This window comes from Pongo pygmaeus, chromosome 18 (genome assembly GCF_028885625.2).
Source record: "Pongo pygmaeus isolate AG05252 chromosome 18, NHGRI_mPonPyg2-v2.0_pri, whole genome shotgun sequence".
Classification (NCBI taxonomy): Eukaryota; Metazoa; Chordata; class Mammalia; order Primates; family Hominidae; genus Pongo; species Pongo pygmaeus.
Window position 1 is genome coordinate 23,659,996 of NC_072391.2, and position 27,402 is coordinate 23,687,397.

The 27,402-nt window shown below is 49.8% G+C and overlaps 1 protein-coding gene across 1 annotated transcript in view; it reads right to left on the reverse strand.

Moving 5' to 3' along the window:
• Nucleotides 1-27,402, reverse strand: part of LOC129016364 (uncharacterized) — a 154,094-nt gene that overhangs the window by 62,448 nt on the left and 64,244 nt on the right. The window contains 14 exon segments of the mRNA XM_063654026.1: nt 15-232; nt 3,846-3,938; nt 5,082-5,201; nt 5,297-5,434; nt 10,920-11,003; nt 11,115-11,277; nt 12,305-12,444; nt 13,268-13,456; nt 14,968-15,179; nt 21,224-21,404; nt 24,248-24,406; nt 24,830-24,963; nt 25,317-25,472; nt 26,468-26,654. Coding sequence (XP_063510096.1) covers nt 15-232; nt 3,846-3,938; nt 5,082-5,201; nt 5,297-5,434; nt 10,920-11,003; nt 11,115-11,277; nt 12,305-12,444; nt 13,268-13,456; nt 14,968-15,179; nt 21,224-21,404; nt 24,248-24,406; nt 24,830-24,963; nt 25,317-25,472; nt 26,468-26,654 — 2,174 coding nt within the window.

Consider the following 27,402-nt stretch of genomic DNA (forward strand, 5'->3'; position numbering starts at 1 on the left):
CTGGGGACCATTACCTTGCTGGGGTGATCTTTCCATACAGCTGCAGCCGAACAGCCCTGGGGGCACTGAGGACAGCCTGGTGGAGAAGGACACTCACACCCCAGCCCCGGCTGCTCCTCCGAGTGTCCTGGCTGGCGTTGACCTCCAGCAGAACCAGCTCCCGGCCAGACATATGCACAGATAGACACCCATTGAGGCTGCGCACTCTGTAGCGCCCGGCAACTGCCTGCACCTGCGGGGAGGCAGGGGAGGGACAGGAAGGGTCTATGGGATCCTGGGTGTGGGGGAGGGCTGCCTCCTTCTCCAGGAAGCCCTCCTGAGCCACTCCAACTTTGAGCACTCACCAATCATGGTAGACAGCACACAATTAGTAGGCAAAACGAGACAGAGGGAGGAATGGAGGAGATAGCCTACCCTGGCTCCAGCTCCTGGCCCAGGGGTACAGTCCCATCTTGTTCTTTCCACCACATGTGAAACGGGAGTTCTTATTGTACAAATGGGGAAACTGAGGCACTGAAAGCGTCGCATATGCCACCTGAGTCTGCCTAGCTCTAAAACTCATGCTGGTGCCTGAAGAGGGCTGGTAGGGGAAGCAGAGGACATCTTTGCAACTCCTCCACAGAAAAGGAGGCCCCATAGACTGCACCACGGGAACCAAAGGACCCAGAACTTCTGGGGTTCAAAGAGGATGGTATCTGGGTACCCAAGTGGTCAGGCTGGGGTGAACATGCAGCTAGCCCCAACAAGGGTACTGAAGGGAGCAGTGGAGGGGAGCAGTGGAGGGTGGGAGCAGAGAGGCCCAAGACTCCACCAGCTCCAAGGGACCTGAGCCTCCCCCTTTACTGATCTGGGCCTCAGTTTCCTCATCTGCAAAGCAGGTTTAGCCCCATGGTTCTCAATCCAGCCTGTGCATTACAATCACAGGAAAAGTTTTGTTTTTGTTTTTTGTCTTTTCTTTTCTGAGACAGAGTCTCGCTGTGTCACCCAGGATGGAGTGCAGTGGCGCGATCTCGGCTCACTGCAACCTCTGTCTCCCAGGTTCAAGCGATTCTCCTGCCTCAGCCTCCCGAGTAGCTGGGATTACAAGCGCCCACCACCATGCCCAGCTAATTTTTTTTTTTTTGTATTTTTAGTAGAGATGGTGTTTCACCATGTTTCCCAGGGTGGTCTCGAACTCCTGACCTCAGGTGATCTGTCTGCCTCGACCTCCCAAAGTGCTGGCATTACAGGTGTGAGCCACCATGCCTGGCCTGGAAAGGTTTTAAAAGAATGCCTGGTGCCTCCATAGATGAACTGCTGAATAAAACATGATACACCCAGACAATGGAATATTATCTAGTGCTAATATAAAATGAGCTATTAAGCTGAAAAAGACATGGAGGAAACTTAAATGTATGTTACTAAGTGAAAGAAGTCCATCTGAAAAGGCTGCATACTGTATTCCAACTCTATGACATTCTGGAAAAAGGCAAAACCACAGACTCTAAGATCAGTGGTTGCCAGGGGGTGGAGTGTAGGAGGAGGGATGAAAAGGTAGAACCCAGAGGATTTTTTAGGGCAGGGAAACTGTTCTGAATGATGCCGTAACGGCAGATCCATGACATTATATGAATCTGTCAAAATCCATAGACTGGCAGGGCATGATGACTCACACCTGTAACCCCAGCACTTTGGAGACCAAGGCAGGAGGATTGCTGAAGGCCAAGAGTTGAGACCAGCCTGAGCAACAGAGCAATACCCGCATCTCCACAAAAAATTAAAACATTAGCTGAGCGTGGTGGCGTGCACCTGTAGTCCCAGCTACTCAGAAGGCTGTGGTGAAAGGATGGCTGGAGCCTGGGAGGGGGAGGCTGCAGTGAGCCATGATCATGTCACTGCTCTCCAGCCTGGGTGACAGAGTAAGACCGTGTCTTAAAAATTAAACTTAAAATTAATGTTTGAGCTGGGCACAGTAGCTCACACCAGTAATCCGAGCACTTTGGAAGGCCGGGGGCAGGCGGATCATTTGAGGTCAGCAGCTCAAGACCGGCCTGGCCAACGTAGCAAAATCCCATCTCTACTAAAAATACAAAAAATTAGCTGGGTGTGGTGGCACATGCCTGTAATCCCAGCTACTTGGGAGGCGGAGGCACTAGAATCGCTTGAACCCGGGAGGCAGAGGTTGCAGTGAGCCGAGATCATGCCACGGCACTCCAGCTTGGGTGACAGAGCGAGACTCGGTCTCAAAAAATACTAATGATAATAATGTTTGCACTCATTAGATGACCCAGCATCCAAGCTTCCAGGGTAACCCACTCCCACTCCCCGATGAGTTCGGGGGATCGATCACATGGGTTCTGAAACCAGAATGCCTGGGTTCCCACCCAAGATGTTCCACTGGTAAGCTCCATGATCTTGGGCAAGTCATACCACCTCTCTAAATCTCAGAGCCTCACCCACAAAATGGTACAACAGTGCTCCACACCCCCAACAACAGCATCATGAGGCAACCATTAGATAATCCACAAAGAGGGTTTAGAACAGAGCCTGCCACGCAATCATTCCACAGACATCAGCTCCTGGAACAAATGGTTAATATGATGACATTTCCTCCAATCTAAGATGCCAGCAGCTCTCAAATGGGCCGTGATCTCAGGGAACTCCACAAAAGCAAAAGGTTGCTAGTGAAACGGCGACCTGTGTCAATGTGAAGCTACAGACTGACTTCAGGGACATCAACCTGTGAAAGCTCATGCCTCTAAGAATAAGCAGTTCCCTCCATTCAGCCATTCAGAGCCATTCTCGGGCTCCATTCAACTTTCTAAAACCCAATACACAGGGAATGAACAGCAGGTGTTTAAAAAAATGCTATCAGGGCTAGGGGCAGTGGCTCATGCCTATAATCCCAGCACCTTGGGAGGCCAAGGGAAGAGGGTCGCTTGAGCCCAGGAGCTCAAGGCCAGGCTGGGCAACATAGCGAGACCCTGTCTCTGCCAAAAAAAAAAAAAAGTACAAAAATTAGCTGGGTGTTGTGGCACGTGCCTGTGGTACCAGCTACTCAGGAGGCTGAGGTGGGAGGACTGCTTGACCCCAGGTAGTCAAGGCTGAAGTGAGCCGTGATTATGCCACTGCACTTCAGCCCAGCCAACAGAGTGAGATCCTGTCTCAAAAGAAATTTTAAAATGCTATCAGGCTAGGTGCAGTGGCTCATGCCTGTAATCTTAGCACTTTGGAAGGTTGAAGCAGAAAGACAGCTTGGGGCCAAGAGTTTAAAACCAGCCTGGGCAACATAGTGAGACCCCACCTCTAATTTTTTTTATTGCTATCAAATTAAAGGTCTGCCCCACGTCTTCTGAGGGCCTCATCCCTGTCAGGATTTCCTGTTTACACCTCCACATCCTTGAATTAGCCACCCCCTAATTCCTGTGCACACACCATGCACAGCCTGCTCAATGAAGCCACAAATTTGGTGGGGGGACAGGGCTCCCACCTGGATGTCTTTCTCTACCTCCAAAATACCCGGGTCAACAAAGCCCTCTTGAAGGATTACACGGCTTCTCCCAAGCCCAAATACAGGGCAGAGTTTGAAGGAAAACTCTGTTTCTGTCCATTTTCAAGAGTGAAATACGATCCTTCACCCCCTTCAGCCTAGACCATCACTTCCAAATGATGGATGTGGAAACCTCCCTGCCATCTGTTCTTGATTCTGCAGGGGCTGTTTGGCTAAGCACAACATTGCAAGTGTGGCCTCCCTCCCTCGGTCCCCCATCCTGCCTTCCTTCCGCCCATCTCCCAGTAGGCCAGCTGCTCAGAGACAACCCTTGGCAGGCGAGTCAAGGTCATCTCCAAGGGAGCAACGTCCATACCTGGAAGTTTGGAGGAAGTGTTGGTCCGTGGGGATGCGTGAGCCGGAAGAGAAATGCAAAGTCGGAGTCAGATCCATTCAGCTGGACCGAGGCCTGTTGCAGGGAGAGTTGAAGAGCGGTCAGAGGGAACAGAGAGAGAGATGCAGAACCCTAGGAGGTGGCTACTGGGCAAATGCATCCCAGAATATTCCCAAAGCTCAAACCAGAAACTTCTGTCCTCCCTCAATGTTCTTCAGCCCTCAGTCTTACTCAGGCTGTGCTACAGTAAAAGGTTGCTTAGGAAGTGACGTCTTGGATGGGGGGCTGGGAAGACCACTCTGGGACCCCCTACTCCCTGCCATGGTGCCTGCTCATGCCTCCCACAGCCACACCACCTTCTACTTGACCGTGACCGTGAACCAGGCACTGTGCTACCAGGTTCACAATGACCGCCTCATTTAATCCTCAACACTGCTTTGCTGGGTTGCTGTTACCATCCCATTTCTCAGCTAGCAAAACTGAGGCTCAGTGGGATTCAGTAATTCACCCAAGGTTACACAGCTCGTTAACAGTGGAACTGGGAATTGAACTTGAACTTATATAACACTAAAAGCCCACTAGATTGAAAGCTCCTCAGAGACGGGAACAGAGATGGGGACAGAGTCACCCAGCAGAGATACAACCCATCCATGCTGAATGAATGCACATGAATGAACACGTCCATGGATGAACAAATGAACAGCCCTGAATGAGTAAATATACCTACAATGGCCGCTATATATTCACCAAACTGCATTTCCTTTTCTTCCGGGACATATAGCTAAAACTACATTTCCCAGCCTCCCTTGCAGCTAGGTGGGATCATGTGATGAGAACCCAGGCAGGAATGACCTTTCTACTTATGGGTCTGGCCCATAAAAACCTCCTGCCTAATTCTCCACTCTCTGTCCCTCCATCTGCCTGCCAGGGCAGAGCCACAAGGTGGGGAGGCCTGGATCCTGAGAGACTGCATGGAGCAGAGCCAGGCTGAACTGCACATGAACATTGGCCTTTCACAAAGAGCCAAACATTTGTTTACAACAACAGTCCATGCATCCTGACTAATCACACACACACTGCCAAAATAAGGGCTGTGCTGTTGGCTCCCCAGGGTCATGTCTCCTGCCACCTCCTCAGACATCTCATACAGGGCACCTTCACTAAAGGTTATTAAGACCCAGCCTCCCTCGGCAAGGGAGCAGGACTCAGTCTCCTGACCTGGGATGTGACGTTGTGGTTGACGGCAGCTCGTGCATCCATGCCAAAGTTGAATATTCCTTGGGGACTCTGTCTAAAGATGATGCCCCCATCCAAGCTCAGGGCCTGGGGGAAGCTCAGCTGGGAAGAAACAGACAACACCCTTGACTTCCGCTAACAGCCAAGCTGTGTGTGGAGGGCACAAACCAGGGTCTGCCCAACCTGGGGACCCGTACCTGGTAGGAATGGGCCAAGTCCAGGGCCACGCTGTGCCGGATTTCCCCACGCTGAGATCTGTCATGAAGCAAACCCTTCAAGTGCAGGACAACTTTCCGGTTGACTTTCAAAGTGGCCTCGACCTCCCTGTTCTTAGCCTGGGTGTGTGAGAACCAGAGGCACTGAGAGAGGTCTCGTCCCATCTCTACGTGCCTGCAGAAGCCACCCTGGGAATCCAGTGGTCAGAAGAAAGTGGTCCAAAAATTGATGGGTTATGGAGCAGTCTATACTCTTCTACTTATAGGGCAGGAAGTGGGGTTGGGTACACAGGAATGGTAAACTCCAGTGCCTAAAGGTAAGATTAGCAGGGTGGGCTTGATGGAACAAATGTGATTGTGTCTTGTTCAAAGAAAGTGCCTTGGGAGTAGTCTATTTGTTCATTGCCGTATTCCTAATACTTAGCACAGGTTTTAGCATGTAGCAGGTGCTCAATAAATATTTGGACAAATGCAGAATCACTAGTTACAACCTGAAACCCCAAGGTCAAAGCTGTGCTAGAGTGAAAGAATGAGTAATTCATAGTGGAGCTGGCAGAAGAACACTCATCCCACAATGACATCCATGTCCTCATCACTGGAACCTGTCAATATGGGACCTTTCATGGCAAAAGAGACTTTGCAGTGTGACTGGATTGAAGATCTTGACAGGAGGAGGTTATCCGGGTGGCCCTAAAGTAATCACAGGGATCCTATGAGAGGGAGGCAGGAGGGTCAGAGTCACACAGAGCCTGGAAGATGCCACGCTGTTGGCTTTGAAGGTGGAAGAAGGGGCCATGAGCCAAGGCATGCAGGCAGCTTCCACAAGCTGGAAAAGGAAAGGAAATGGACTCTCCTCTGGAGCCTCCAGAAGGAACACAGCCCTGCTAACACCTTGATTTTAGCCATGTGAGATCCATTTTCGGCTTCTGAATTCCAAAACTGTAAAATCTGTGGCGTTTTAAACCACTAAGATTGCAGCGATTTGTTATGGCAGCCACAGCAAACTAATACACAATTACTCCATCATTTATTCACTCAACAACCATTTAGCTTCTGCCACAGGCCAAGTACACAGTAGCACGTTGCCATCTTTTCCTACCCGTGTTGACTTAGAAGTTAAAAATGCCTGCCAAGGAGCTTTATCATTGCAGTGCATCTTTAAAGGGTGCTCGGCTTTACTTTAGAACCAAGATGGAGGAAGGGAAATAAGGGTCCAAGAGGGGAGAAAAATGTATGTCATTAAACAGCTTATTTTATTTTATTTTATATTTTATTTTATTTTAGAGACAGTCTCGCTCTGTCACCCAGGCTGGAGTGCAGTGGCATGATCTCGGCTCACTGCAACCTCCACCTCCCAGGTTCAAGCGATTCTCCTGCCTCAGCCTCCTGAGTAACTGGGATTACAGGCGCCCGCCACCATGCCTGGCTGATTTTTTTTGTATTTAGTAGGGATGGGGGTTTCATCACGTTGGTCAGGCTGGTCTCGAACTCCTGACCTCAAATGATCTGCCTTGCCTCAGCCTCCCAAAGTGCTAGTATTACAGGCGTAAGCCATCTCGCCCAGCCTAGACACGGTTTTAAAAAGAGCAGACAGCCAAATTATATGAAACTAAACGACTGCCATTTACTCAGTCAGAGCCTGTTGTTGTCAGCTGGGATTTGAGGCCTGGTGTGGTCACACCGTCTGATTTTCTTCTTATAAACCCTGGAAATCTGGATTTTACTCAAAATCTTCTGATTTTCAATGGTAGCAATTAATTTCCTTAAAAAAGTTAAATGCTAAGCAGACCAAACAAAACCCATCTGCAGGTTGAATTTGGCCCATGGCGCCAGCTCTGCAATCTCCGGTTTAAGAAACAGCAAACACCATCGGGAGCCACTTCTGCAGGTGTCTGAGGCTGTCATCCTGCCGTTTGTTTCTCCCTAGAAGCTCCAATAACTGTACTACCTTATCCCCAGGGAGCCACACGCAGCCTCGTTTAACTAATGATGAAGGGAGCCCCCAAGAAGGGTGGGTCTCAATGCTCAACAGCTGCCTGGTTCACCCTCCTTCCCAGGGGCTGTTGTGTATCTTGCAAAGAGAAACGGCCAGGCGAGGTGGTTCATAGCTGTAATCCCAGCACTTTGGGAGGCTGAGGTGGGGGGTATCACCTGAGGTCAGGAGCTCGAGACCAGCCTGGCCAACATGCAGAAACCCCATCTCTACTAAAAGTACAAAAATTAGCCGGGTGTGATCGTGGGCACCTGTAATCCCAGCTACTCAGGAGGCTGAGGCAGGAGAATCACTTGAACCCAGGAGGCAGAGGTTGCAATGAGCCAACATCGCGCAGCTGCACCCTAGCCTGGGCAACAGAGCGAGACTTGATCCTCAGTCTCAAAAAAAAAAAAAAAAAAAAAAAATGATGGGAGGGGTCTGTGCATGAATCTGGGACGTGGAAGTTGTGGTGAGCTGAGATCAAGTCACTGCACTCCAAACTCCAGCCTGGACAACAGAGTGAGACTCTGTCTAAAAAAAAAAAAAAAAAAAAAGAGAGAGAGAGAGAAACAATGACTATCTTCCTTGTACACAGTAGATGCTCCATAAATGCTTGCTGAAAAATACGGTGCTTTCCCAGAATATCAACTCCTCCTAGAGGTGTCAGGAAGAAGACCTGGATAGGGTTCTAGTAGGCATTTTACAACACTACACTGTAATCCTCACAGCCACTGTGTAGAGATAAGCACTGCTGCTCCCATTCTGCACACAAGAAAACTCAGGTCCAGAGACATGAAATAATTTGCCAAGGACACACAGGCAAAAACAAGTTTCACCCCTAGGGAGCCACATGTCAAGACCCTCAGCCAGGTGTGGTGACTCTTATCTGTAATCCCAACACTTTTTTTGAGACCAAGTCTCTCTCTGTCACCCAGGCTGGAGTGTAGTGGTGGGATCTTGGCTCACTGCAACCTCCGCCTCCCAGGTTCAAGTGATTCTTGAGCCTCAGCCTCCCGAGTAGTTGGGATTACAGTCACCTGTCACTATGCCCAGCCAATTTTTATAGTTTTCTAAGTAGAGATGGGGTTTTACCATGTTGGCCAGGCTGGTCTCGAATGCCTGACCTCAAGTGATCCACCCACCTTGGCTTCCCAAAATGCTGGGATTACATGTGTGAGCCACGACACCTGGCCTAATCCCAGCACTTTGGAAGGTGAGGCAGGAGGATCCCCTGAATCCAACAGATCAAGACCAGCCTGGGAAACATAGTGAGACCTCCATCTCTACAACACATTTTAAAATGAGCTGGGTGTGGTGGTGCACACTTGTGGTCTCAGCTACTTAGGAGGCTGAGGTGTGAGGATCACTTGAGCTTGGGAGGTCAATGCTGCAGTGAGTGAGCCATGATCGTGCCCCTGCACTCCAGCCTGGGTGACACAGCAAGACCCTGCCTCAAAAAAGACCCTCTAAGTCAGGGGCCAGCAACTACAGCCCCTGGTCTAAATGTGGCCTGTTTTTGCAAGTGAAGCCCTGTTGGGACACAGCCACGCCCATTCATTACGTATTATTCACCGTGCTCTTGAATTGTAACGACAGTTATGAGTCAACAAGATCTGAACCATGTGGCCCATGAAGCCTAAACTAGTTACTATCTGGTTCTTTCCAGAAAAGTTTGTTGACCTCTGCTCTGGATCCTGGCATGCAACAGGTGTTAAACAGCATCATGGCAGCAAGTATTCATTGAGCACCTACTGTATACCAAGCCCTGTGGCTACGGTGGTAAAGTACTCATGGAGATCATGAGCTTTCCAGATTAGCAGACGAGCCAGGGATTGATGAATCACACAAAAATAGAACTGGGGCCAGGTACGGTGGTTCACACCTATAATCTCAGCATTTTGGAGGCCAAGATGGTAGGATCGCTTAGAGTCCAGGAGTTCAAGACCAGCCTGGGCAATATAGCAAGACTCTGTCTCTACTAAAAATAAAAATAAAAAATAACCAGGTGTGGGGGTAGTGTGTGCCTGTAGTCCCAGCTACTTGGTAGGCTGAGGTGGGAGGATCACTTAAGCCTAGGAGGACAAGGCTACAGTGAGCTGAGATTGTGCCACTGCACTCCAGCCTGGGTGACAGAGCGAGACTTTGTCTTAAAAAAAAAAAAAAGAACTGGGATTTGTAATAGGTACTAAAGGCAAAAGATAAAGGGCAAGCTGGGTGCAGCGGTAATCCCAGCACTTTGGGAGGCCAAGGCGGGCAGATCACTTGAAGTCAGAAGTTTGATCCCAGCCTGGCCAACATGGTAAAACCCAGTCTCTACTAAAAATACACAAATTAGCCAGGAGTGGGAATGCACGTCTGTAATCCCAGCTACCTGGGAGGCTGAGGCAGGAGAATCACTTGAACCTAGGAGGCAGAGGTTGCAGTGAGCTGAGACTGCACCACTACACTACGGCTTGGGTGACAAAGTGAGACTCTTTCTCTAAAAAAAAAAAAAAGGAAAGAAAAAGATATAAGGCATCGCTAGGGTAAGCAGGGGTGTGTGTGAGGTGGTCTGGGGGTCAGGCGAGAGGATGCTTGAGCTCAATCCTAAAAGATGAGTAGAAGGGAGGAAGCAAAGCTGAAGGAGAGGGTGACGGCTCCAGGCACACAGGACATGCAGAGGTCCCAAGGCAGGAAAGAGCCAGGCGAGGAAATGCAAAGAGGCTGGATGAGGCGGATGCAGGCCACGAAGCAGGGCTGAGGGGACAGGACTGGGGCTTTATCCCGAGAGGGGCTGTCAGAGTTTGAGAGCATGTGGGTGGCAGGGTTGTGCTGGCCTTTAGAAAATCTCCCTCTGACTGTCACATAGACTGTACTAGGGAGGACCAAATGAAACAGAACCCAGGCAGGTAAACCTTTTTTTTTTTTTTTTTTTTTTTTTTTTTTGAGGCAGTGTCTCACTCTGTGGCCCGGGCTGGAGTGCAGTGGCGCGATCTCGGCTCACTGCAACCTCCACCTCCTGGGGTCTCCTGCCTCAGCCTCCGGAGTAGCTGGGACTGCAGGTACCCACCACCACGCCCAGCTAGTTTTTATATTTTTAGTAGACACGGGGTTTCACCATGTTAGCCAGGGTGGTCTCGAACTCCTGACCTCAGGTGATCTGCCCTCCCGCCTTGGCCTCCCAAAGTGCTAGGATTACAGGTATGAGCCACCACACCTGTCCAGGAGAACTTTGTGTGTGTGTGTGGTTCGGGGGCCGGGGAGTGGTGTCTGAGTCTTGCTCTGTTGCCCAGGCTGGAATGCAATGGTGCAATCATGGCTCACTGAAGCCTCAACTTCTTGGGCTTAATCAGATCCTCCTGCCTCAGCCTCCCCAGTAACTGGGACTACAAGCACATGCCACCATGCCTGGCTAATGAAACAAATTTTTTTTTTCTTTTGTAGAAACGGGGTTTCCATACGTTGCCCAGACGGATCTCAAACTCCTGGTCTTAAGCCATCTTCCCACCTCAGCCTCCTGAGTAGCTAAGATTACAGGTGTGAGCCACTGCACTCAGCCCAGATAACATGTTTTTAATCCTACCGAGAGATGATAGCAACTTGAACCAGGGCTGAGTGGGGTGCAAAGGTCTCTGGGGTCTCCACTCTTACCGTCTGATTCCAAGTAACCAGGCACCCCTCTGTGTTCCTGGGGATGACTTTGCCATCATATGGATGTGTCAGACCTGCACAGACCTGGGAGGGACAACCACATACATGTACACACACATGCAAGGAGTGAGGAGGCAGCTGGGGCCTTCCTCTGGCTCTCAGGCCCCTTCCCGGCTATGCCCTGGACCCACTCACATAGGGGTGTCCGGCCTGGCAGCCCAGGACCACGGTTTGCAGGGTTTCCTCTCGGCCATTCAGGACAACCCTAGTCTCCAGGGAATAGCGCTGGTGTCGCCTATCAGCCGTGAAGGTCTCCTGCAGGAGGAGGCTCTGCGGGATGGGCAGGTGCAAGGGGTGCCTGGTGTGCAGAGGGAAAAACAGGTCAAAGCCATTAAAGCAGCTGGCAGTGTCGGGGGACAATTGTGCCCCACGGTCTCAGCCTGGGCCTGTCACGAGCTTGCAGAATTAAGACTCTGCCACAGAGAAGAGAACATCAGGACACCTGGCAGCCCTGTGCTTTACAATTTGGCATCCAGAACCCTTCACTACCTCACTGCGTCAGCGAAGTGGGCATGGCTGGGGTCCCCGTCGCCATTTGACAGCAAAGACCCAAGGGGATAGACGACACACAGCATCTGGTGTCACACAGACTGGGACTAGAATCCAGGCACGGTCTTTCACTAGCTGTGTGACCTTGGGAAAAGGACTTGACTGCTCTGTGCCTCACTTTCCCCATCTGTAAAACGGAGGCTAAAATAATACTGATCGGACACAGTGGTTGGGATTAAAAATAACATACACGAAATGAACGCAAGCTCCCCAAGGGCAAAGGTTTCTGACGCTCCAGTTCTCTGCCATTTTCCACATGCCCAGAAGAGCACTTGGTCCATAGCATGTGCTCAATGAATGTAAACAGGATAAAAACAAGAACGAACACTCTACAAACGATGCTGCTGTTCCTTTGTCATCACTGCTGCTGTTTAGGCTGTAGGTGACTTAACTAAGGCCACACAGCTGCTCAATGCATAGCCTGGAGTCCAAGATGGTTCGGCTCGTCCCAACCTCGTGCTGTTCCCTGCACACAGGGAACTGCTTTTTAATGAGCTCTGTCTCTAGGAAATGAGAAGACTCCCCAAGCAAGCTCCAGGCTAGGATGACGAGACTCTAACTTCTGCTCCCACCTCAGCAACTAATGGAGGGGGCGAGGAATGTGTGAGCTTTCAGGGGAGGTGGCTCTTCTCTGGGATTTGGGTTCCATCTGGGCCCCAGCAAGTCAGCAGGGATTCTCCAGGTAGCTCTGCCCATCCTTTTCCCCCTGGGGACCCTCCATGCTGGAGAAGGAGAAATGTGCAGGGGTGTCAGCTGAGGAGAAGGGGTGCACGCACCTAAGGAGCAAGGTCCCCCGTTTCTGGTACAACATCCTGTCTTGCCTCAGCTCCTCCAGCTCTCCCTCCAACTGCAGGCCCAGAGGCTGGCCCTGGGCACCAGTCCGCAGAGCCGTGAGCGACACCTGGGTCTTCCGGGGCTGCAACAAGATCCAGGCTGAAGAGAGGGACGGGCCAGCAGGACCAAGCTGCAGACCTGCCTTGCAGGAAAGCAAAGGGTAGCCCCCCACAACCTGCCCATCACCCCCAGAAATGACTATCCGAGAACAGCTACTGAACTGGGCCATAGCCTCCACCCTGATCAGACCACAGGATCCCACCGGCGTACCACCACGGCTAGACCTCCCTAGGTACCTAGGGGGAACAAAGAACTTGGACTTCTCAGCTAAAGGATGCCAAGCTTTGCTCCTGGATCTGTGCTAAAGTGACCAGGGTCCATTTCACAGGCCAAGAAACTAAAGCCTGTCTGGGCATGGTGGCTCATGCCTGTAATCCCAGCACTTTGGGAGGCTGAGATGGGAGGGTAACTTGAGCCCAGGGCTTTAAGACCAGCCTGGGAAACAGCAATACCTCGTGTCTGCTAAAACAAAACAAACAAACAAACAAACAAAAGTCAGTGATGCATGGTGGCATGGGTGGCATGTGCCTATAGTTCTAACTACTTGGGAGACTGAGCGGGGAGGATCCTTTAAGTCCAGACGTTCGAGGCTGCAGTGAGCTATGACAGCATCACTGAACTCCAGCCTGGGCAACAGAATGAAACTGTCAAAGAATATATAAGAAAAGAAGGAAAAGGAAAAAGGAAAAGGAAAGAGAGAGAGAAATAGAGGCTCCAAGAGGCCCAATGTCACAGGCCAAGCCAGTAGCACAAAGCCCTTTTCCATCCCAAGCAGGGAGAGAGGTAGGAGACCCAGGTGAGGGATTCGGTGGTCTCTTGGCTGCACGGGCCTCCTGGGCTCTTACCCCCTCCAGGTGCCTGTAGGCCGCTGTTAGGTTTAGCTCCTGCTGGGGGCCTTTCAACCAGCAGTTCAGGATCTTACGGTCCTGGCTGTTCTCAGCATGGATCTCTCCCTGCACTGCCGCGTTCCAGGCTGACTCGAGTTCGCTCCAGCTGTGGAAGAGGCTCTGTGCCAAGACTGTCACTGTGGAAACCTGCAATGAGGTGAGGAGGGGGACCAAGGCCTTTGCACACCCTATTTCCTCCCCCTGGGATACCCTTTCATCTCTTTCCTGCTTGGTGAACTCCTCTTCATCCCTCAAAACCCCTTCAATGCCATTTCTCTGAGGCCTAACCTGACTGGTGCAGGTAGGCTAGTTTTCTCTACAGGGCCTTGAGACAAGAAGAAAAACTCCTCTCTGTTGCCCCAACCCTGAGCAGAAATAATTTCCTTTCCTCCTCTTCAGTTTGGGGAGGGAATCTGATCTCGCTGGGCTGCGATTACTAGTAGCCAGGGTGTCTCTACCCTGAAGGGCACATGCTGGCAGGTGGCCTTCTCTCCCTGCACCATCACCATGGTCTTCGGGAGTCCTAGGAAGAGCTGGGTGTGATCTGGCTCGTTTTGGAGCTGGGGGAGGTAGGCCATTTGCAGCCACCACCCTGGCACAAGCCCTGCATGGGATGGTTCCCTGTTGGCCACCATCCTTTGTTCACACAACTCAGGGGTCTCACAAGGAGAAGTGACAAGGACAAGACAGGGTTTGGGCGTGGCTGAGCCTCCAACCCAACACCAGAACTTCATAACACTTTGTCTCATGTCACTGATCCTCAGTTCCCCACGATCCACTTCCCCATTTCCTAGGATGGCACTTCCATCCCGCCAGATGCTTGGGCCAAGACCTCAGAGCCATTTATTTCCTTTCCTTCACTCCTTCCTCACCACTAGTCCATCAGCAAATCTGGCATCTCCAGGATGTGGACACTTGCCGGCACCTCCACTGCCACCACCATGGGCCAGGCCGCCAGGCCCTCTGGTTGGGTGAAGGGCAGGGGCTGGCTAGTCGACCGCACCTCACTCTCCTGTCTTGGCATCCTCTGCTACACAGAGGCCTCCTCACGGTCCCTAAGATTACCACCGCCCTTGACTCCAACCTGGTGCCACCCAGTCCTGCCTCAGAGGGGACTGTGCTGCCCTCGGATGAGCCCAATCAAGGCCCGGACCTTCCCCACATCCACGCATCACCCAGTGCAGGGGAAACAGTCCACCCGCCAGCCTCCCTCAGCCCTGCAGATGACACTCATGGCTTTTCTCCCAAACCTGTTCTTGCTTCTGCACCAAATGTGTGCAGAGAAGCAACATCATGACAGTCAGTAGTTGGCATCAAACCGACTTACGTCCTAGAAATTTTCACTCTGTTTTTTTGGCAAAAGCCGAATGTCCATCTGTTTCCAAAGTCCTGTTTGACTTGCTTTCCTATTTTATATTTCTCTCCCCGTCAGCTGCCAAGCAGAGATATGGGAAATCTAGATTTTCTTTTTTTAGGTCTAATTCTTCTACGTCACTTAGGAACTAAACTCTGATAGTTGTAGGCACTGGGAGGGCCAGACTTCACACATCTGTGAGCTGCTATCTGCCCACAGGCCTCAGCTTTTATCCACCTCTGCACCAGAAAAAGATCTCAGTGGCAGGGGACCAGACATATGTTGGGGGCCGAGCACTGCTCACCCGGAGGTAGGTGGTAACTGGGGTGTAAACCTGGATCTTGCCTTCCCTGTTGGGGCCCTGACTCCTGCAGGCCACGCTGACCACCAGGTCCTTTAGGGTCCAGGCCTTGCCCAGCGTTAGCTCCAGGACAGCTTGGAACACAGCTCGGTGTGGCCAGTACAGCCTGTGAGCTACAGAGACCATCAGCCATGGACTATCCAGGTTCAAGGCTCCTGCAAGGGACAAAGAAGGAGAATCTGGTACGCGGGGTAGAGAGGAAGCTTCTAGCAGGCAGCGAGAGGTCCCCAGAGTCTCATCACAGCCGCAATGGACAAATCTGAAAACTGGGAATAACTAGACATGAGGGAACTTTTTAGGACACTGGTAATGTTGTGACTCATGACAGGTGTTTGGATCACCCAGATGTATACACCTGTCAAAACTCATCCAATCGTACCGTGGAGATTTATACATTTCACTCTGCTTAATGAAACACATGCTGAAACGTTTAGGAGTGAGATGTATCAACGTCTACAATTTACTTTGAACTGCACGGAAAAAATAAGAGGGCTGGATATGTGGAGAGAGAGGTGATGAGGCAAGTGGGGTCAACTGTTAATAGCAGAACCTATTATGAGAGGATGCTGGTAATCACTGTACCATTCATCCAACTCTTCAGAATGCAATTTTTTCATAACAAAACATTGGAAGGTCAGGCGCAGTGGCTCATGTCTGTAATCCCAGCACTTTGGGAGGCCAAGGCAGGAGGATCACTTGAGTCTAGGAGTTTGAGTCTAGCCTGGGCAACAAAGTGAGACCCCATCTCTACAAAAAATACAAAAATTAGCCAGGCACGGTGGTGCTCACCTATATCCCAGCTACTTGGGAGGCTGAGGTGGAGGCTGCAGTGGCTGTGATGGTGCCAATGCACTCTGGTGTGGACAACAGAGGGAGACCCTGTCTCAAAAAAAAAAAAAAAAACACAGCTAGAAATGGTGAGGGCTGTGAAGAAAAACAATAAAGAAGGAATTTGATAAAAACTGGGTAGGTCAGCAAAGGCTTCTAGGAGGAAGGGACAATTTACCTGATACCTAAATGAAAGACAAGGGGGAGCTGATCAAAGGGGCAGGCAACCCACCCCTGCCGGAGACAGGAGATTTACTGTCTGGGGAAACTGAGGCACACAGGCTCAGATGCAGGGACAAAGACACAGTGAGGGGAGGGAGGAGCCGCAGAGTAGAGAACAGGGAGACATTGAAGAGTGGGCAGTCTGGTCCCTGCCCAGTTGCTCCCTTCCCACGGGAAGTGGGAACATGGCACCACAGAAGGACAGAAGGAACGCACGGATCCCTGGAGAGCCAGGTCCCCACCCAGTTGCTTGATTGACAGGGAAACCCACCAGTCCGCACATGCCCCCACCTATACATAGCGCCTCTTTTCAAACAAGTTTTGAGTCTCCAATTAGTTTTCTATTTCATTCATGTTCTTTCATGGTGATAAAGATCTTATTTCACTTCATAGATCACAGTTGCGATCTGGCAAATTCGGGCCCTCCAGAACATCTGTCTGGTTGCTCAGTTTTTTTTTTTTTTTTTTTTTTTTTGCTTTTGAAGTCATGGTCATTCATTTATTTCTCATTACATTGGGCTGGGCCAAGAGTCATGTGCCAGTGTATAGATTATATTATTCTGTTGCTTTCACACAGAATTGCGATCCATGTTCTAATTGTCTCCCAAGTTCAAGACCTGGATCAGAACCAGAAGAGAGCGGCCACTGCTGCCAGAGGCTAGGGGCTGCTGGAGGAAAGGCACGAAACAGACCTAGAGCTGACCACACACAGGGTTCATGATCAAGGGCGACCCTCTGGGTACCCGAGGATCCTGCACACAGCTCATGGGTGGGGGAGCCCACAGAGGCCCCTCAAAGTGAATGGGGATGGCACAGGCCTGGGTTTGGAACTGCAGAGCTGGAAGGACAACTGCATCTGCCCAGGCAGGACCTGAAAACATGTTGTCCTTCCATTTGTATCCCAAAATCCTGCGTAGAGTCTTTCCATGAGGACAGGGCCAGGGCTGGCTCCTGGGCCTCTGGGTGGCCTCATGGGTCGTCCAGTAAAAGTCCTGCAAACTTGTCACCATCTGGGGACATTCCTGCCAGTTCTTCTCCATGCCCTTCTGCGTGAGACACTAGGCAACTGCTTTAGGCCATTCATGATTCTTCTTCCTCAACTCTTCAAATTCAGAAGATTTCTAATCTTTTAGGAAGCTTTGGATCTCCAGTTACTCCAAAGATGAATTAACTGGTCTGATGGTTTTTCTGGTTTCTCGGTTTCTTTTTCCTTTTTTACTTCCTGGGGGCTTCTAGTCATTTTAGTCAGATGTCTCACTTTCTCCACTTTTATTCCTGAGTTTTCTCCTGGGATCCTTTTTACGGCAGCCTTAGGGCCTAATCCTGGGTTGGCAGAGAACTGGCACTCACTATCCCCTAATGGTATCCAGGAGAATCAAGAGGTGGCCAAGTGTGGGAATGTGTTCTCTCCTCTCTGTTTCAGCAGGTCTCTTACTGTAAGTTTTATAAAAGGATTTTAAGGAGAATAGATTTTTTTAAACAAACTTTTAAATCTCTGCTCCAGAATATGAGATCCCTAACTTTGCTATACTGCTGGTTTTAATTAAGTCCTCAGGCAGCTTCTGAGTACACTCAAAACATAATTATCCTGTTTGAAAACAGGGTAACCAATATTTTGAGCAGCCGACTCAAACATAAGCACATATCCAAGGCTGGCTTAGCATTTGGGGGAAAGCCTTCAACAGGAAATAGAGAAATAAAAAGAAAAAAGAAACTCAGAGGAAACAGATAAAACTCCCCGAAATTCTGTAACTTATACTCTAAGAGAAGACAACTGCATTCGTGGAACAGGAGGCTCTAAGAAAGGAACAACAAAAAAAGAGCTCTAGAAAATATAAGATAATCCAAAATAAAAATGCTAGTAGAAGGGCTGGCATATGAAGTCAAGGAAATTGGCTCTTGAACAGAACCAAAGGACAAAGAAATAGAACAAAAGAGAAACAAGGAGGCCAGGTGCGGTGGCCCACACCACTAATCCTAGCACTTTGGGAGGCGGAGGCAGGAGGATCACTTGAGCCCAGGAGTTTGAGACCTGCCTGGGCAATATACTGAGACCCCATTCTCCAAAAAATAAAAAGAAAAAAAGACAAAAATAAAAACAAGTTTGAAAAGAGAAACAGAGAAAACATTAGAAGCTCAGTTTTCTGAGGACCAACATCTAATCAATAGGAATTTCAGAACAAAGAAAGGAAATTATCAAAGAAACTGTAACAGAAAATTACCCAGACCAAAATGACATGTTTCCAAATTGAAAAGCCCTATGCTAAGGACCCGGTACAACGGAGGAACACAGATCCATACCAAGGTACCTTGTAATGAGATTTACCACCACCAGGACTAAGACAAGCTCCTAAAAGCTTCTGAGACAGTGAGAAAAGGGTCACATACAAAACATGATAAATCAGAAAAAGCATCAGATCTCCCAATTAATTCAAAACAATGGAGCAATGCCTTCAAAATCCCAAGAGAAAATTATTTCCAACCTAAAATTCTCCACTCAAACTGTCCCAGTAGAATGAAGACATTTTCAACATTTAGGGTCTCAAAATGTTTGTATTCTGTGATGGGTTAAATTGTGTTTGCCCAAAAGATTAATTGAAGTCTTAATCCCTAATACCTCCCAATGTGACCTTAACTGAAAATGGGATCATTGCAGATATCATCAAGTCAAGATCAAGTCATACTAGAATAGGACAGGCCCTTAACCCAATAGAACAGATGTCTCTATTAGAAAAGAAAAATCTGGACACAGAGACACACACACAGGGAGAATGCCATATGACAAAAGAGGCAGAGATTAGAGAGGATGCGGTTATAAGCCAAGGAATACCAAGCTTCAACACCCATCACCAAATGCTTGGAAAAGGAAAGGGAGAGTTCTCCCCAGAGCCTCAGAGGGAACATGGCCCTGGTGGCTCCTTGACTCAAACTTCTAGCCTTCAGAACTGTGCAAGAACAAATTTCTGTTGTTTTAAGCTGCCCAGTTTAGTAATTAGTTACAGAAGCCCTTGGAAATGAAAACACCTCCCATCTCTGCTTTCTCTGGAACCTACTGAAACACATACTCCATCAGAACAAAGGAATAAACCAAGAGAGATGACACAGGTTTAAGAAAAAGGGGTTGTGACCCAGAGAAGAAGTGAAAGGAATTCCCAGGTTGATGGAAAAGGGAGGCTGCAGAACCATAGCTGTGCAACTGGTCTACTTTGGAGCAGGACTCAGGCTCCAGGAAGAGGGTCCCCCAGAAAAATATCAGAACTAATTGAAGTCAATGAACAATCTGATGTGTCTGACCACCTGGAAAAAAGTTTTGCGATGCTGCTGAAAATTCTGTAATTAGTAGGCAAAAATTATAGAAAACTAATCAAATAGAAAAATAAAGGCAATTACAAAACTCCAGAAAAAAACAATAAGTCACCATGATAGGACACCATATATCTCAGCTATGTAAGACATTTATAGTTATAATTGGGTAAGCATCAGATGTTAACAAAAGGTAACTCTTTTAAGAAAATGGAGGGAAATATGTATTTGAAAGGGGCACCAATCTAAGCGTTAAATTCTTATCCTCTCTAGTAAGAAAGCTATGGAGAATGCCTAAAGCTGAAAAATCAAGAAATAACAGCATGATTATATTATTTTAAAATATGGAGAATATAAACAGAAAAAATGGCTAAAAGAATTTAGCATGCTTACTGTTTTAAGCAAGACTTGGGGTAGGGGCCAGGCACAGTGGCTCACACCTATAATACCAGCACTTTGGGAGGCCAAAAAGGTGGATCACTTGAGCTCAGGAGTTCAAGACCAGCCTGGCCAACGTAGTGAAACCCCGTCTCTACTAAAAATACAAAAATTAGCCAGATGTGGTGGCACACACCTGTAATTCCAGCTACTCAGGAGGCTGAGGCACGAGAATAGCTTGAGTCTTGGATGCAGAAGTTGCAGTGAGCCGAGATCGTGCCACTGCACTCCAGCCTGGGTGACAGAGTAAGACTCTGTCTCAAAAAAGAAAAAAAAAAAAAAAAAGAGAAAGAAAAACAAACAAGGTAGGCAGATGTGACACAGAGGATGTATAAACTTTAATCAACTTTTATAAACTTTAATCTTTTAGATTAAACTTTATAAACTTTAATCAACTTTTAGAAAACGTAGTTCAAGTCTATACAAGAGCAGGGAGCATAATATGATGAGCCCCCATGGGACCCAGCTTCAACAATGAGCAACTCACAGCCGAATTCACTTTTAAACAAGGTATTGCTTCAATAAAAATAAAAATTGAAAAAATTGAAAAAAAAATTTGTAGATAAACTATGGTGAATCCTTTTTGTTGTTGTTGTTGTTTTCTGAGGTGGAGTTTCACTCTTGTTGCCCAGGCTGGAGTGCAGTGGTATGATCTGTGCTCACCAAAACCTCCATGTCCTGGGTTCAAGCGATCCTCCTGCCTCAGCGTCCCAAGTAGCTGGGATTACAGGTGCCTGCCACCATACATGGCTAATTTTTGTATTTTTAGCAGAGATGGGGTTTCACCATGTTGGCCAGGCTGATCTTGAACTCCTGACCTCAAGTAATCCACCCCCCCACCCCCACCCCACCCAGCCTCCTAAAGTACTGGGATTACAGGCGTGAGCCACCATTCCCAGCCGGTGGATCCATTTTTTAAAAGTAAGAGACAGTGTTTTCGAGACACAAAGATCCGCAAATGCAAAGGCCCTGGAGTGTGCCTGGGGAACAAAAATAGGCCTCCAAGCCTGCAAGATAACGAGCAAGGGGGAGAGTGGGGTGGGACAAGGCTGGAGAAGGAGGAAGGGCCTGACACTTGACTGGCAAAGGTAAGAAGTTAGGATGTAATTATAAGCATCATGGGACTCATTAAAGATAAGGTTTTCGTTTGTTTTTAAAATTAAGACAGGTTCCTACTATGTTGCCCAGGCTGATCTCAGACTCCTGGCCTCGAGAAGTCCTCCTGCCTTGGCCTCCCACAGTGCTGGGATGACAGGCGTGAGCCACTGTGCCTGACCCAGTTTGACTCCTGAGTTAGCCTAGCCAACAAAAGGAAAAGGTGTTCCAGGAAGGAGGTATAGCTTGAGCAAAGGCCTGGAGGTCAGAAATCTGAGCTGCTGGCCAAGGAGGCCCCACAGCCAACACTCACCTTCCCACTTCCACAGGGTGGCCCGAGATGTGTCCTTCCACTGCCCGCCTGCCACAAACAGCGGCCGCCCATTGTACCGCACCTTCAGGTGACTGCTGCTCTCCACGTAGGGCAGGCGGAGGCTCAAGTGGTGCAGCTGCATGCGGCAATCCACCTGCCTCTCAGCCACCTGCAGCACAAACTGGAGAATGCCCACCCCCCCCCCAAGATGCCAATGGGATCATGCCACCCCTGGCCTAGAATGTGCCCGGGAAGTTGAGGCAGCAGTGAGCCAAGACTGCACTACTGCACTCCACACGGGCAACGGGAGTGGAACGCAGTCCAAAAAAACAAAAAACAAGGAGCGTTGGTAAGGATATGGAGAAATCTGAATTCTCATACGCTGATGGTGGGAATGTAAAATAGTGCAGCTATTGTGGAAAACAGTGTGGCAGTTTTTCAAAAAATTAAAGATTGGGCCGGGCAAGGTGGCTCACGCCTGTAATCCCAGCACTTTGGGAGGCCGAGGCGGGCGGATCACGAGGTCAGGAGATCGAGACCATCCTGGCTAACACGGTGAAATCCTGTCTCTACTAAAAATACAAAAAATTAGCCGGGCATGGTGGCGGGCACCTGTAGTCCCAGCTACTCGGTAGGCTGAGGCAGGAGAATGGTGTGAACCCGGGAAGCGGAGCTTGTAGTGAGCCGAGATCGCGCCACTGCACTCCAGCCTGGGGACAGAGCCAGACTCCATCTCAAAAAAAAAAAAAAAAAAAAAATTAAAGATTGAATTACCATATGACCCAGAAATGACACTCCCAGGTATATATACAAAAGAACTGAAAGCAATTGAAACAATTGAAAGCATCAGATATTTGCACACTCACGTTCATAACAGCATTTATCACAATAGCCAAAAGATGGAAGCAACCCACATGTCCATCAACAGATGAATGGATAAACAAAATGCTGTCTATACAGACAATGGAGTATTCAGCCTTAGAAAGGAAGGAAATTTGACACATGCTACGATATGGATGAACCTTGAGGACATGCTAAGTAAAATAAGCCAGTCAAAAAAAGGACAGGACAGGCATGGTGGCTCACACCTGTAATCCCAGCACTATGGGAGGCCAAGGCAGGTGGATCACCTGGGGTCAGGAGTTCCAGACCAGCCTGGCCAACATGGTAAAACCCCAGTCTCTACTAAAAATACAAGAAAATTAGCCAGGGCCGGGCATGGTGGCTCACGCCTGTAATCCCGGTACTTTGGGAGGCCGAGGCAGGCGGATCACCTGAGGTCAGGAGTTTAAGACCAGCCTGGCCAACATGGCGAAGCCCCATCTCTACTAAAAAATACAAAAATTAGCCGGGCGTGGTCGTGGGCGCCTGTAATCCCACGTACTCAGGAGGCTGAAGCAGGGAGAATTGCTTGAACCCAGAGGCAGAGGTTGTAGTAAGCCAAGGTCATGCCACTGCACTCCAACCTGGGCAACAGGCCGAGACTCTATCTCAAAAAAAAACAATTAGCCGTGTGTGGTGGCAGGTGACTGTAATCCCAGCTACTTGGGAGGCTGAGGCAGGAGAATCGCTTGAACCCGGGAGGCGAAGGTTGTAGTGAGCCAAGATCGCACTCCAGTGTGGGCAACAAAAGTGAAACTCTGTCTCAAAAAAAAAAAAAAAAGACAAATAGTGTATGATTCCACTTCTCTGCGGTGGCCAGAGAGTAGTCAAAAGTCTGAAACAGAAAGTAGAATGGTGGCTTCCAGGGACTGCGAGCAGGAGAGAACGGGGAGTCAGCATTTCCTGGGTACAGACTTGCAGTTTTGCAAGTTCTGGAGATAAGTAGTGGTGATGGTTGCACAAGAATGTAAAAGTGTGTAATGCCACTAAACTCCAAAATGGTTAAAATAGTAAATATGGCCAGGTGTGGTGGCTCATGCCTGTAACCCAGCACTTTGGGAGGCTGAGGTGGGCGGATCACCTGAGGTCAGGAGTTCGAGACCAGCCTGGCCAACATGGAGAAACCCCGTCTCTACTAAAAATACAAAAAAATTAGCCAGACGAGGTGGCAGGCACCTGTAATCCCAGCTACACAGGAGGCTGAGGCTGGAGAATCGCTTGAACCCAGGAGGTGGAGGTTGCAGTGAGCCAAGATCGTGCCATTGCACTCCAGCCTGGGCAACAGAGAGAGACTCCATCTCCAAAATAAATAAATAAATAAAATAAAAAAAAAAATAACAGTAAATTTTACATGACGTATATTTAACCACAATTAAAATTAAAAGTTACTATTTAAAAGACCATTTGCAGGACTGGATGTGAAAAGGGAAAAATATTCTAAGCCAATTTTTTTTTTTTTTGAAACGGAGTCTCGCTCTTTCGCCCAGGACAGACTGCAGTGGTGAAATCTTGGCTCACTGCAAGCTCTGCCTCTCGGGTTCACGCCATTCTCTTGCCTCAGCCTCCCGAGTAGCTGGGACTACAGGCACCCGCCACCATGCCCAACTAATTTTTTTGTATTTTTAGTAGAGACGGGGTTTCACCGTGTTAGCCAGGATGGTCTCGATCTCCTGACCTCGTGATCCGCCCGCCTCAGCCTCCCAAAGTGCTGGGATTACAGGCATGAGCCACCGCACACGGCCTCTAAACCAATTTTTAAATAAACATACAAGGTTAAATGTGTGCTGTGTAAGAACCACCACCTATTCAGCTGCTGAGCACTCCATCAGTCCTAACTCAGCAAAAGAACCCACCCTCCGGGAAAACCTAAAAGCGAACCGCTCTTTCCAAAATGCATTTTTACAGTTGGACATCTGTGTTTCCCAAGCCCTCCTGCCAGCCCTTGGCACTCTGACAAGCATTTCTCACCCCTGGGGACATGGGGACATGGGGCTGGAGGTGCAAAAGGGAAAGTCACCAAGGCTGAGTTTCAGCTGGTTGCATCCTTGCAGCCAGGACCAGAGGACTATGTGGGGGTTCCCCAGCTCCCACTGTCCATGCTGGACTCATGGGGCACGGCTCTGCCACAGTGGCCGGGCTCACCTCCATGAAGTGATTGCTCAGGGCGGGCCCTGAGTCATTCTTGAAGGTCTGGCTGACACGGAAACGCCTCTTGTTGCTGTTCTTGTCCCAGTGCTTCCCGTAGCTCACCTCCAGCTGTGAGTGCAGGTGGCCCGAGTCTTCCTCATGCCAGAGCTGGACCTGGGACACACATGGGTGGTGAACTGCCCATGGAGGCCCTGCCCACCCTGTCCGTGGGCCTCCTCATAGCCACCCAACTCCAGGGATGTCAGCCTGGTTTTCAGAAGAGATGGTTCTGTAGAAAGCACTATTTTTTTTTAAATTATTATTTATTTATTTTAGAGACAAGACCTCAGTCTCCCACCCAGGCTGGAGTACAGTGGTGCCATCTTGTCTCACTGCAACCTCTGCCTCCTGGGCTGAAGTGTTCCTGGATGAATAGATGTAAGACTGCGGCTAAAGTTCCAGCCCCAGATCCATTCCCATATGGCTATGTAATAGTGAGCAAGTCCATCTCTTTGGGGATGAGCTCAGGGTACTCAGATCACCACTTGCCTGACTCTGGTACTCTCTCCGGATGTCACACCTGGCCTGGGTACCCACCTTGTGGCTGAAGGCTGGGATCTGTGTGCAGTGGAGCTCGTGGTGCAGCTCCAGCCTGTAGGCACCGTCTGAGCCGCTGTCTGCCCACAGCTTCTGGCTGGTGCTGCACTCGTGTGCCGCCTGCTTTGCCTGACCTGTGTGGATCGACCCAGAGACCCCTGCCCTTCTCTGCCAGGCAGCCCTCCACCAGGGCTCCAAGAGAAGGAGGGCCCGGCCCAGCCTGGCCTCAGCCACACCCCCCATGCTCTGCTCCACCTGTCACTCCATTAGAACCTGTCGATGGGGAGGTCTTAAGAGATGGGTGAATGTCCCCTCAGCAGACACACTTTTTAATGGGCAGGTACTCACTCCTACTCAGAGCCAACAGAATAACTAATGGAAAACTCCGTGGTGACAGCGTATCTTAGCTCACGGAACCACAGCCCTAAGAAACAGGGCAGGCCCTGCCACCTCCACCTGCCCCGCAACCAGGCACGCAGTGCCTTACCCAGGAGGCTGTACTGGATCCTCAGGGAGTTGGTCCAGAGCTGGCTCCGTTGCTGCAGCAGGCCAAGGGCACGAAGCCCCACCAACCCTGGCACGAACAGCTTGGCACCCAGGGCGGCCACCCACCGTCCATTCTCCTCCTTCCTCTCCAGCAGTGCTGCAGGGACAGAGAGCAGGCAGATGAGAGGGTCAGCCCTCAGGGACCAGCACCCCCATCCCCAGGCAAAGAAGGGACTCAGGAATCACCGAGGGGCCTTGGGGTTGGGGGCTCCTTGAAGAGCCGACATGTGCGCCCTGCACAACGGGCCACAGACAGGCCCGATCACGGCTCACTGTAGCCTTGACCTCCCAGACTCAATCGATCTTCCCACCTTAGCCTCCCGAGTAGCTGGAACTACAGATGTGTGCCACCACACTTGGCTAATTTTTGTATTTTTTGTAGAAGCAGGGATCTCACTATGTTGCCCAGGCTGGTCTTGAACTCCTGGGCTCAAGTAATCCTCTCGCCTTAGCTTCCCGAAGTGCTAGGATTACAGGCGTGAGACACTGTGCCTGGCCCAAAAATAAAGTAGAATAAAACAAAATCGAACAGGACAGAACAGAAAAGAAAGAACAGCACATCATGGGTTGTTGGGTAAATTTCACCTTCTGAAGCTTCTGAGACACAGAAGGCCAGCCAGAACACACAGGTGAAACGGCCAGCTGTTATGACTCCCAAACGCCCACATCAGGGGGTCAACAGCCACTGCTCGAAGTACCCCTAGCCCCAGCTCCTGTCCTTACCTTGGAATCTTCCGGAACACCCATGAGCGGCACACCCAGCCGCCACCACCCCAGCTCCAGCACCAGGGCCAGCACCTGCTCAGTCTGTGTGTGTTGTAAATGCCCAGTGTATTTTACGTCAAAATGTTACAAGTGGTTCTTATCGTGGGTCAGAATAAAAACAGTCCAAAAGTTGCTATTTTAAGGTTTGCGGGTGCAGTTGGAGATTGGGGGAGGTTCTGGGGGCTCACAGGGAGCCTGGATCTGCCCTTAGATCGGATGTTGATATTAAGAGAAGCTGCAGTGATGAGGACCATAAGGAGGCACTTGGGCTACCACACCCTAACCTGGCCACAGAGCAGAGGGGACAGAAGGGATCTCATCTCCTACCTGTCATGTGGGCCTGGTCACTCAGCAGATTGCTCAGCGATGCGGAGAAGGCCAGCTTGCTGCCCGCCTGCCGTGTGAGGTTCCCAGTGAAGATGACGGGGCTGCCCCCCGTCACCAGTTTCACCTCCAGCTGCGCCTGGAACCGCTCGGCCTTGCCACCCATGGCTGGCTGCAGGTCACTCCAGCCCTGAAACGGCCTCAGTGTCACCTGGGAGGACAGGCTTGGCCAGCAGGCCCAGCCCTGACCACACAAGCTGGGACCAGACAGGGCAGGAGACAACCTAGCTAACAACCTTCCACACCGATCCTTACCCAATTTTTGTTTTTCCTTGAGACAGAGTCTCACTTTGTCTCCCAAGCTGGAGTGCAGTGGTGGGATCCTGGCTCACTGCAACCTCCACCTCCTGGTTCAAGTGATTCTCCTGCCTTAGCCTCCCTGGGATTACAGTCACGTGCCACCACACCAGGCTAATTTTTTTATTTTTAGTAGAGATGGGGTTTCACTACGTCGGCTAGGCTGGTCTCAAGGTCCTGAGCACAAGTGATCCACCCGCCCTGGCCTTCCAAAGTGTTAGGATTACAGGCATGAACCACTATGCCCAGCCCTTCCCCAATTTTTTAAACTCTGGATTTCTCAAAATTAGAAACCTGTGTTACAAACTCAGACATAAATATAAGGGACTCCTCTTCTCTCCTTGACATCCCCGTCATTCAATCCATCAAGAACTCGAGTCAACTGTCCCTATGGAACGTGTCTAGAATCAACCAGTTCTGCCACCTCCACTGCCTCACCAGCTGGAGCCCCGGTCATCGGCCTGTCTCACTGCAACATCCTCCTGGCTCTCCCGACTCCCATCCCGCTGCTGGCAATTGATCTCCACACAGCGACCAGACACGTCGAATGCTGGCACGCTAGCCTTTCTTACAGTACAACC